Genomic DNA, 12,616 nt, shown 5'->3' on the forward strand with positions numbered 1-12,616 from the left:
ACAACTAATTTGATATATAGCCATGTGATTTGCGTGACACTAATAGAGCAGAAGAAAGCTAAAAAGTTGCATGTTTTCATTAACTTATTTCATTTTAAAATTCTACAGTGTTTTGTAGGTTTAAATTTGATATTCCTGATGTAGAGTACACAATTGTAAGATGGTACCTTGCCATGATAATCTTTTAAAAAAAGAAAGTGCTTTGCTTAACAGATCTCAAATCAGTTGCACGTAAATCATACACATTACTTTAATGTAATTTGTATAACAATAAGCACTTATAAAAAAAGTCAGAACATTAATGGGGCTGTCCTTAGTAAACACCCAAAAAATATACACATCATATATTCAACAAATATTAGACCTATCCAAAAGTGAATCATCTTATTTGACCAGCATAAAAAGTTTGATGCAGTTGATCAGAACTATGTCTAAGTCATTTTTACTACGTGCATTTCCATGAAAGAAGAAACTTGTTTTTTTCTAAATTACAATCCAATTTTTCAGCATTTAACCCTAAGAAGATTGTAATTTTTTCATAATATACTTTACTCAGATGGAAACAACAGTAAGTGATGGAAAAGGAAACTGACAGCTGCTTGAATGGTACATACACATAAGAGTACATTTAAGCTTCACGATGCCAGGAAAATGCAGAATACTAACTCTTTGCAGCAAAGCTCCCAAATCACAGGTCAAAAGAATAGCAACCCTATTTAAAAATAATTTTTGTGCATGACTGATTATACTGTGAACACCTTCCGTTAGAGAATGGCATAATAAACTCAGAGGTCTGTGAGTAGCTTCTCTCCCATTGTCCCCTCAGGCATTTCTGGACATTTCCAATCCATTGGGATAAGTCAGAGAGAGACCAGGAACTCAGAACACTGACAGGTAGAGAGAATTATTCAAGTGCATTGCAGTTTATAATACAGTTTTTGCAGGGGTCTTAAAAACAGGCATTCTATTTTGATTTATAGCTACTACTGCAGATGTCTGACAGCAAATTAAAGTGGGGGGGAACCCTGATTACTTAATTCCTGAAGCAATTCTGAACATGCAGCAGCAAAGAATCCCACTTGAGTTACTTTCTACTGTAAAGATCAGGGCACAGTTCAGACACAAAGGACTGACTTTCAATCAACAAATATTAATCAACTTGAACTTATGCAGGAGCAATTATTTTTTAAAAAGCAGTGTAGTAGAAATATGAATGCAGTTATATTTATATATAAAAGTGATCTAAAAAGGCTATATCAGTTTACAACACAAAGTCCTCTAACAAAAGGCTTGCAACAGTAAGAATCAATTAACTGCACCTGAAATATTAAACACTTTGATTTGAAAGCTACAATACTATAGCTTTTCTTTCTAATTTCCTACCAGCAAATTTAGACAAATAAATAATAGTAGTGTAATGCTTGTAATACCTGCATGAGGCTCACATATCTATCCAGTGTTAGCATTTTGTAATTAAAAACAACATTGAATATTTATCACAACAAGAAAACATTAGGTTACACAGTGCTTACTTCGAAAATGCTCTGAAGCATAATAATAGACATCCTCATAGCCCTCATGGTAATCCTCCTCGGGTCGGTACTTTTTGCCTTTTCTTCTTCTCGATCTTCTTATCTGCTTCACAAAGCCCAAGAAACGTTCCATCTCTTTCACCAGTGCAGTTATCAGCCCAGTTTACCTTTTGCTGGTCTTAGCAGCTAAGCTTCACAAAAAGCTGTTTGAGCATGAATGAACAGCAAGTATAGATGGAGAGCTGCACCCTTTGACTAGCCACTCTGATACCATTTAAAAAAAAAAAAGCCCCAACAGTTTCAGTTATGACAAAGCATTTTGTTTTACCTTTAAAAGGACCTTTATCAAATCCATTGTTTTTATGCTGAAATGTTACAACCAAGGTAAAGGAGGAAATAAAGAGAAGTGTTTGATCACAATCAGCTTTTAGAAAAAACAGAACAAAGTTCAGATCTGCCTGACACCAAGAGGAATCCCAGCACTAGAATTTCACTATCCTATGTCTCCATCATTTGAAGAGGAGCTGGGGGGGGGAGGGGGGCGGGGATACATGTTAGTCAATGGACTCAACCATATCTGAAGGCAAAACAGGTTTTCTGTAGCCTGTTAATCACTACCCTGATGTTTACTGTGGCACATGCTCAAGACCTCATTTGATTTCATTTGTTTTAAAAATGTTAACCATGCTGATCCATTTCCGATACCACTCATGGTGGATGAATAAACAACAAAGTGGTTTAATCCATATACACAGCCTACTCACTGACAAGTGTGTGCACTGAATATGTTAATTGGAGCAGCAGGGAGAAAGCTCGGCAGCTGCTTAAAAATGACACGTTTACCCGCAGGGCATTAATGTATTCCAATCATTGTTTAATCTAAATATTAAAATGAACTTCACAGACAGGCTCCTTATAGATCCAGCACAGCTATACAGTAATGCAAACAAAGAAAGCTACATCATGACCACACCGTACTGCCTACCCTTTACTGTACTCATCTAAAATCCTAGCTGAGTTGTAAAACTTGAAAAATAACCGAGAGCAAACCAACCAGACATGAAGCAGAACTCTGTTATGTTAGCAACAAGCCTGAAAAGGTGTCCACATTTTTCTGACCACTTGTTTCTGCACTCCACAAGCATTCTTTAAGATAAGACAGGAATTTCACAAGCGTTTTTGACAAAATTCCCCTCCTTCAGGAGAGAACAAAATCAATGACCATTCAAATCCAATCAGTTGAACATTTACCAGTTTGTTTTGTAACCTCACCATTCCAGTAAACTGAGTGAGGTCTTTGTACAAGTAGGAAACCTCCATTCTGTTGCCACGTGTTTGGAATGCAATTAATCACATCAGTCAAATTATCTTGTACCTACTTACCTACCACCGTGACATATCCTGTTCCCCCTTACCCTATGAGAGGAGTCCCAATTATTTACTTTGAAAGCCTGGTCACTATAGTTATTTGATGAACAAGTCACCAATTCAATTCATTTTAGGTTATGTCTACACTACGAGCTAGGGGTGTGATTCTCCCGCTTGCGTACATATATTCATGACAGTTCAATGAGAACTAGTGTGAGTATCAGTAGCGTAGCGGCAGTAGAGGTGCATGCCCTGTACAAACTCTCCTGAAATCAGAGGGTACCTACGTGGCACAGCTAAGCCATGTCTTCACTGCCACTGCCCATGCATGCTACTGCTGCTACACTATTTATATTTGTGCTAGTTCTGGTCAAGCTCCTCTTGTCAAGCAGGGGAATCATCACACCCTTGGCTATGTCTGTACTACAAGCTAAGTATCATGGCTTTCATATGTTACATTCCTGAACACTGAGATTGCATGATAAAAAGATGGAAAACAACATAATGTCACATTTTTTAAAAAGTAATAAAACTTTTTATAGGCATTTTTATGAAAAGACCACTGCATCCTCCAGAGTTTCAGTTTCTCTCTCTTTTTTGCTACTCTGCTTCCAAACAGTACAAAACATATAAAAATTGTAACACCTTTTCTACAAATATTTAGAGTATTATGCAGGAGAAGCAGACGCCCCTGAAGAGTTAGGTCTTATTATTATTATTCCTTACATACTCCCGGTCTATAACTCTCTCTCCCAGCCCCTTTTTCAATAAGATATTAACAACTTTCTGAAATATTCACCTTTTAGACCAAGGGTGGAAAATACAGCCCGCAGGCTGGATCCGGCCTGTCTAATATTTCTGTCCGGCCTGCCCCCTCGCAATCTCCAGGCCGCTAAAAGTCCCACGGCGCAGTGGGGTACTCAGGCAGCCTGCTTGCCTGCCTTGGCCCCACGCCGCTCCCGGAAGTGGCCGACTGCTGCTGGCATGTCTCTGCGCACCTCTGGCTTGGGGAGAGGGAAGAAGCTGTCCTCACAGCTCCCACTGGCTGGAAATCAGCCAATGGGAGCTGTGGGGGGAAGTGCCTGCGGGTGGGGGCAGCGTACAGAGACCCGCTGCCCCTCTCCCCACAAGGGGCGCGCAGAGACATGCCAGCAGCAGTCGGCCACTTCTGGGAGCGGCGTGAGGCCACAGCATGCAGTCAGCCTTCCTGAGCCTTGCTGCACCATCAGCTGGGAGCCACCTGTGGTAAGTGCCTCCCGGCCAGAGCCTGCATCTCGCACCCCCTCCTGCACCCCACCCCCCTGCCCCAGGTCAGAACCCCCTCCTGCACCCAAACTCCCTCCCAGACCCCACACCCCATTCTGCACCCTAATCCCCTGCCCCATCCCGGAGCCCCCCCCCTGCACCCAAACTCCCTTCTAGACCCCCTCCATTAATATAGTAGAAATCTGCAGCCCATGATGACTCAAAATTCATGGAGTGCCCCGCCCCTGCAAAAATTATTGCGCACTCCTGTTTTTAAGACTGTTTTAGACTGTGGCTCCCCGCCTAGGAGCCAGACTTGCTAGCCGCTTCTAGGGTGCGACACGGTGCCAGGACAGCTAGGGACTAATCTGCCTTAGTAGACCCACAGCACCGCCAATCGGACTTTTCATGGCCCAGTTGGCAGTGCTGACCATAGCTGCCAGGGTCCCTTCTTGACTGTGCATTCTGGTTGAAAACCGGACACCTGGCAACCTTGACCAGAACACACCTACTCAGAGAGGCACCAGCCCCTGCCAGGACAGCAGATGCAAAACCTGCAAACATATCTCCACTGCTACAATGATCAACACCCTCACAACAAACCTTTCAAGATCCAGGGCTCCCAGAGGTGCTGAGTTTCTAATCTGTCGAGGGGTGCTCTCCCCCGGCTCCACCCAGGCCTCGCCCCCACTCCACCCCTTCCCCCAAGGCCCCACCCCCATCCCTTCCTTGCCCAGTTTCCCCCCTCCCCCAAGTGTGCTGCACCCTCAGTCCTCCCCCAGTGCCTCCTGACACCGTGAAACAGCTGATCTGTGGCAGGCAGTAGGCACTAGTAGGGAGGGGGAAGCACTGATCTGTGGGGCCCGCCAGTGGGCAGGAGGTGCTGGGGGGTGGGGGATGTTCTGATATGGGGGCTGCCAGTGGGTGCACAGCACCCACAGAGTCAGGACCTATGATGGGTCCTGCACATGCCTATCACAATAGGTGGTGTACCTCATCCAGTGCACTAAATGCCTCAATAGCACCTGTGTGTGTGAAACCAATCACTATGCTCTCACTATGAACTCACACAGGAAAATGTTCAGAGAGAAAAACACCCTATCACCTGTGGATGAACACTTTTCACAAAGCAATCACTATATCTGACCTATCAGTCCTCATCCTCAAAGGAAACCTGAACAACATTTTCCAAGAGATGAGCCTGGGAGCTTAAATTCATAGCTTTGCCAGACACTAAAAATCAGGGTCTTAATCAAGACATTGCATTTATGGCTTATTTGAACTCTGTGATATAATAACCTCCCCTTTTGTCCTATGACTACAGCAGTGTTAATGGGCCACTTCACCTTGAATGGTCCCTTAAAATACGTGCTAACTGTGTATGCTAAACTATCTATCTGTTTGATCTTGTATTTAGTTGTGACACTCCTAGGGCTTATGTTTAAAGTGCTACAGTTCATGTACAGTGCTTTAGTGAAGACAGTTCTCCCATTCACATAGTTAATCCACCTCCCTGAGAGGTGGTAGCTAAGTCAGCAGGAGAAGCTCTCCCCTGTCAACGTAGCGCTGTCTACAAGAGGGTTAGGTTGCTATAATGGCATCACTCGGGAGTGTGGGTTTTTTACATCCCTGAGCAATGCAGTTGTACTGATATAGGTCTGTAGAACCTTTCCCAGCCCTGAAAAAGAGCTCAGGGTAGCTCGAAAGCTTGTCTCTCTCACCAACAGTAGTTGATCCAAGAAAAGGTATTACCTCACCCATCATGTCTAATATCTTGGGACTTACACAGCTACAACACTGCATCGTGTAATAAGCAGCAGTTCTAGCAACTGCCTGCCCATTTTCTAAAGAAAACTGGTTTTACTTTAAGTTTTGAGCTTTTGAAAATTGCATACTGGGCTTGTACAGTAGATTTTTTCCTCACTAAGCCTGTGAAGTGCATAGCTAAGGAAGGATTCATTGTGCACAAGTGTATGGCTAACTTAGCAAGGTAGTGAAAAAACATACTGAAAAATATTGCTGCAAACTGGTAGGGAGACCAGCAGCTGGGAAGAGGTTCTTGCCCTCCTTGTAAGGCATGAGAAGATTGAGGGCAGTACCTGTGCAATTTCTAAGCTGGGCAGGAGGGAGCCCATACTCCGATACATAGTGCGCATTTTGGTCAATTTCACGGTCCATTTTGGTCAATTTCACAGTCATAAGATTTTAAAACTCATAAATTTCATGGTTTCAGATATTTAAATCTGAAATTTCACAGTATTGTAACTGTGGGGGTACCAACCCAAAATAGGGTCATGGGGGCGGGGGGAGTGTCTCAGTATTGCCACCCATACTCTGTGCTGGTTGGTGTCTTCAGAGCTGGGCAGCCGGAGGGCAGCTGCTGGCCAGGTACCCAGCTCTGAAGGCACTGCCACCACCAGCAACAGCTTAGAAGTAAGGGTAGAAATACCATATCATGCCATGCCACACTCATTTCTGCACTGTGGCGGCCACACTGCCTTAAGAGCTGGACTCCCAGCCAGCAGCCACTGAGCTTCCTGTAACAAGAGGAGGTTCCTGGAGATGGGTCTAACCCGACCTCGGGAGTGACTCATGCAGAGGAAGAGGAAGTCCTATCCCCACTCAGCCTGTCCAAGACTAGCACCTAGAGCCCAGCGCTTGGGAGTTAAAGTGGCCTTGGGCTGGCTGGGGGGGAGGGGGAGGGAGAGGGGTGACCATGGCACTCCCCCGCCCCCCATCACGGGGCCCTGGGCAGTTGCCCACTGGCCCACCTGTAAAGCTAGTCCTGCCTTCCCCAAAAAGTAGCCAAACCCCCCTCCCCCAATACCATGCCACCTCACTTCTATGCTGCTGTTGTCGGCGACACTGCCTTCAGACCTAGGCTCCCTCCCAGCAGCCACTGCTCTCCGGCTGCCCAACTCTGTAAAATCTGGTCTCCCCTACAACAGTCAGATTTCACGGCCCATAACACGTTTTTCACGGCCGTGAATTTGGTCGGGCCCTACTGATACACCTTAGTGTATCACAACAACTATTCACATCTAAGGTGCATAAATAGGGCTTTCCAGTGGACTCTAGCCAAAGAGCTAGTTGATTTGCTGACAAGTGCTTTATTCGTCTGTTCCCCTTTGTACAAATACCAATAGCAATGACTAATATTGCCAATATCCTTGTTTTAATTATTTTTTACAAGACCATGTATGTTTGTTGTGGGGGACTTCCGCACATCTAAAGCTTCAAGTATTAAAACCAAGCTTCAGCAATCCAAAAATGATGCAAGTTACCAGCCCTCCAATTTCACATAGCTGTTATTTTTAAAACACTGAACAGATTTACTGTTATTTCTAACTTTCCAGAAAACTGTATCTCTAACGATATTGCACCACTTCCTCTAGAGATACACACCAATTTTTAAAAAGCAACGAAGAGTCCTGTGGCACCTTACAGACTAACAGACGTATTGGAACATAAGCTTTCGTGGGTGAATACCCACTTCGTCAGACACCAATTTTTGTATCTAACTTCTACCCCCAAGTTATAACTGCAAGTCTCACCAGAACTTTAACTATGGAGCTATTAACAGTTACTGCTAAATACAACACTTCAGAGTTATGGGATTCTCAGCCTGAGGCTCATAACCTCCAGGTGGGCTGCAAAAAGTGTCAAGGGGTCATGACCACTTCGCTCTTCTCATAGGCTAAATGGGATGACATCTCAGCTAGATGACAGGGGGGAAGAGGTCCTGTAATGGAAAAGACTGAAAATCTCTCCCTTAAAGAACAGAAAATAGTATTAAAAATTATCTAATAAAATATACTGGACCAATGTGAAATGAAGTTATTTTAAATATGTAAAATAAACACTAGATGCTTCACCTATGCCTGTACATTTGAGGGGGGGATTGCATTATTTGAGAAATATTATAAAATGTTCTAATATAATTGAAGACTATTTTGAAATGCATGGGCACAAAGGGGCAGAGCTAAAAATTCTATAACAATTCCTAACTATTGAGTGCTTCACTGTGAAACTTTAGCAATATATTAAAGCTTTGCATATGAAATATATATTTAATACATAGCCCACACTATATTTAATGGTTTTTAATGTCTTCAATGTGTTTTACAAATATTAAGCCTCAGAATGTACCTATGAGGTAAATGTTATCATCATCCCATTTTCAAATGAATAAGCACTGCATCTTAAATCAAATTTTACAAATACAGCTTCCTAAAGTGAAAAATTGTCATTTCTTTTTCTATATCTATCCACAAATCTGTAGCCCACTCTTGGGAATATTTTGTTTCTCACTGATAACACAGGAAGCTCTTTTCAATGTTTTGGCACCATGGGTTTTTATAATCCCCAAATAAAAACCTTCTAGAATTTTAGCTAGAAAAAAAAAAAAGGCGGAGGTAAAATTTTCAGAAGTACCACAGTGACTTAGAAGCCTAAGTCCCATTGACATTAGCTCCTAAATGACTTCGTTTTTTAAAGTGTTATTCTGAGTACATAGGGTTAAATGTGGCAGACACTCTGGGCTGTGTTGACACTAGAATTTTTGGACCCATAATTCCCAACAGGTGCAAAGCCCTGGCTAGAAGTTGTAATGTAGACAAGTCAGGCTTTCTGGATGATCATGTTTCCAAAAGACTTAGCCAAAAATCTTTACATGTGCTGTATTCTCTTGGTCCTGATTAGAAGTAGTGTCTTTGATTACCTTGCGCGGGGGGGGGGGGGAGAGCAGGGAGGAAGAAGCCATTGAAGTTCGGGCATTTAGTTGTTTAGACGTTAACTGCAATTTCCATGAATACAATAAAGTTCACAATTCAATTTTTGACCCTTCTGAAACTCTGGTGATGACAGCATTTCATAATGTAGATATATGTCTGCTCTGACAATTAACTCATTTCATATAGGTTACCAAGAACCACACAGTGATAACTTTTCAGGTAATATCAAACCTGGGCCTGATTCAAATCAGTGACCTGCTAGCCAAAGGCTTCATGACAATAATAAAGTAAACATGACATTAAGATACTATGCCCTTAGGAGAGCTGAACTAAGACCTCAGCAGATATGTAGCATGAGATCCACGTGATCAGGATCAGCGCATGCTATTGCTTCAAAATATGGGTTAAGATATATAAGCCTCACCTCCATCTGTGGTAGCCATAGCAAGTATTAGTTGTTACTATCAGTAAAAGCTCTACATTTAACATCCCTGTTTGCATACAATTGTTGTTCACCGCTCACGGAAGTATAAGCAAATATTTGGTTCTGAATGGAATGTGGTATAATGAAATAAATATATTCATAGATGCCCAGAGGAAAACTGCTCTATAAAGTCTCACACTTCATAGTGAGTGAATGAGAATGAACCAGCTTGACAAGTTAGATACCAGAAAACAGCCTGAAGAACCTTGATCTGACTAGCATAAAGGAAGTTTATAGGTGCCCAGGAGAGAAACTTGTCACTGAGCTCAACCTATTTTTTTTTTTAATAAAGAGTTAAACATTTCTGATGAAAGTTCATTAGAAGTGTAATAATGTACGTGACATTTCATGAATGACAGACTTGTTTACTAAAGCATAAATTCACTTTTTAAAAGATATTTGGGGAAAGAATGGGGGGGAAGGATTAGATTGGTATTAATGCCGTGCCTATTTTATTATGGACATAAAGATATTATGCATTTAAGAGAGGTTGACACCTCATTGGGCTTAAAGACATGGGACCTTGGGACCATCAGGACCCAAGGGAGAGAAGCAGGCCTGCATAATGCTTCACTCCTCACCTACAGTATATAGTTCACAGCAAAAAAAGTCAAAGCTTTAGACAGGTGAGCTCCACATACCTGCTCAAGCCAGTATACAACATTTCTGCTATCGAGAGGGAACACTGGGTTTGCCTCACTGAGTTCTGGCTGGAGAACGCACAAGCAAGAGAACACAACAAGGTGGCACAAGAGTTCTGCTTAATATTACCGCTCTTGGGACAAAAATAAAGCTGCATTTAAGTGGTTTCTGGAGTTCAATTGAACACAGAAAATCTCCAAAGTACAAACCTCTTGAGTTACAGCATAAAGATTTTCCATGTGAAAAACTTACATGTATTGTAGAGATACAAGAGACAGGAGAGGAGGGTTTATCTTCTCCAGCCCTCTTGCAATTGTGGGATGTACATCTAATAATCTACAGTTTCTTGATGTTGAGACCAAAAATCACAGACATACTGATTTCCAGAAGTTGCTGCCCTGTCACAGCCTTGTCTTTCCTGACATCCTAGTTTCTCAGTAGCAGATGTGGAATTACATATTTTCAGGAGAGACTGTGGGTGATCACGTACCCTGAGCTAATAGCATCTAGAACAAGTCCATCTGAAGCAGGCTTCTGAGTACAGGTTCAATCTTCTTCCAACATTTGCCTGCTGAGACCATCATAAAAGTGTTGACTATTTGAAATATTACACTAACCTACCGTATAATTCAATATTAGATCAATTTCAAGATCCTAGTCGGTCCTCACCTTCAAAGTCCTTAATGGCCTAAACAGGATTACAGGAAAAGCCTCCTCTATGCTACAGCTTCCCTAGCAATGGCACCAGTTCAGACATTCTTGTGGGGGGAAAGAAGGGGAAACTTCCAGTCCCCATCCATCTCATCACCCAGCAGGGACCCCATTCCAGCAAGGACCTCACATCTCCCCTCCTCCCGTTGGGACCTAGGGTCTCCCATGCAAGGGAGTCTCCCCCTGATCTTACACAAGTGCATAAGCTGGGACTGCCAGGAATCAAGCAATCAGTGGACTCCCCTGCGCTCCAGGAACAGACTCCTCGTACATCTGGTCAGACTACCATTTGGCTCAACCATACCTCTGTCTTGACAGAGGGGTGGCCAGGCCAAATTTTAGTGGCATTGCACCTGCACCACTGGAGCAGTGCACCAGACCACTCTGACATTAGCCATACTGATTTAGTAGGGGCCCAATGCCTGAACATGGTCGAGCCCAATGCCTCTCCAGCTCTGCGGCCTATGGACCTTTCAGCAAATAGTTTGTGCCAATTTTAGCCTACTTTACTTCAGTTCACAACTGGTCACTTTATTTACTATTAATTATTCACTCAAAGTCACACAATGTTGTTTGTTTCTGTTTCCTGATTAGAGGATACAAACTTTATAAACCTTTTCTGTTAATAAATTTTCTGTGACCATTCATAATTATTTGACAGATCTATTGTGCAAATAAACAGTTTTTCAAAATCGCTGTGCAAGCACTTCCAACATATACTCTGAGTTATTCATAAATGTTAGCATTCCTGATTGCTTTTGCTCTCTGCAAGCTTCCTAGCAAACAAATACACACTCACAAATCAGTGTACAACCAATTCTAATGCTGTGGAATGAGGAAAGATAGTGCAGAAGGGATTAACCCACAAAAATATCAGTTAACTCTGAGAGAGAGAGAGAGAGAGAGAGAGAGAGAGAGAGAGAGAGAGAGAGCGCGAGCGAGCACGCAAGAGCGAGTGAGCCTAGACATAGCTCGTAGATGTGCTGCAAACTGCTGTGAAATCTTCATAACCCTATTTAAAAGGGTCACTGTCAACTAGAATTGGTGCAAAATTTGTTTTGGGGGGAAAGAATTCTAAGCCTTTTCTTATTATTATTTTTAAAAGTTTCAGTGGAAACACAATTTATACATTCTATCCCTTTATCTGTTTTTTTCTGTACCTGCTACATCAGGGGTGGGCAAAAATTTTCACCTGAGGGCCACATCTGGGTATGGAAATTTTATGCCGGGCCATAAATGCTCATGAAATTGGGGGTTAGGGTGTTGGAGGGGGTGAGGGCTCCAGCTAGGGGTGCGGGCTCTTGGGTGGGGCTGTGGATGAGGGGTTAGGGTGCCGGAGGGTGCTCCGGGTTGGGACTGAAGGGTTTGGAGGGCGGGAGGGGGATAAGGGCTGGGGCAGGGGATGGAAGGGGGATCAGGGATGCAGGCTCCAGGAGGCGCTTACCTCAAGCAGCTCCTGGAAGCAGCAACAGCAGCATGTCCCCCCATCCGGCTACTATGCGAAGGCGCAGCCAGGTGGCTCTGCATGCTGCCCCATTGGCAGGCACCGCCCCTGCAGCTCCCATTGGTCACGGTTCCCAGCGAATGGAAGCTGTGGGGGCAGCGCTTGAGGTGGGGGCAGTGTGTGGCCCTGGCTGCCCTTAGACGTAGGAACCAGAGGAGGGACATGCTGCTGTTTTCAGGAGCCGTGCAGAGCCACGGCATGTGCGGAGCAGGGCAAACCCCCGACCCCGCTCCCTGGCTGGAGTGGGAGCTCAAGAGCCGGATTAAAACGTCTGAAGGGCCAGATGCGGTCCCTGGGTCGTAGTTTGCCCACCCCTGTGCTAGATACTGCTTTAAATGAACTGTCTCAAGACCAGGTCGCGGGTGGTCCAGCCTAGTGTATGGAGCTGGAGTCAGAC

General features: G+C 43.6%; 1 protein-coding gene across 5 annotated transcripts in view; it reads right to left on the reverse strand.

Moving 5' to 3' along the window:
- GRIP1 (glutamate receptor interacting protein 1) overlaps window positions 1–12,616 on the reverse strand; it is a 564,392-nt gene that overhangs the window by 374,207 nt on the left and 177,569 nt on the right. For 4 of the 5 annotated variants that reach the window (XM_044978377.1, XM_044978391.1, XM_044978383.1 and 1 more), the window contains exon 1: window positions 1,533–1,683. The exons of the other annotated variant lie outside the window; for it this stretch is intronic. In XM_044978377.1, coding sequence (XP_044834312.1) covers window positions 1,533–1,665 — 133 coding nt within the window. In that variant the 5' untranslated portion in view covers window positions 1,666–1,683. Of the gene's footprint in view, window positions 1–1,532; window positions 1,684–12,616 lie in introns of those variants that run through there. 5 annotated transcript variants of the gene reach the window in all.

Source organism: Mauremys mutica, chromosome 1 (assembly GCF_020497125.1).
Source record: "Mauremys mutica isolate MM-2020 ecotype Southern chromosome 1, ASM2049712v1, whole genome shotgun sequence".
Taxonomy (NCBI): domain Eukaryota; kingdom Metazoa; phylum Chordata; order Testudines; family Geoemydidae; genus Mauremys; species Mauremys mutica.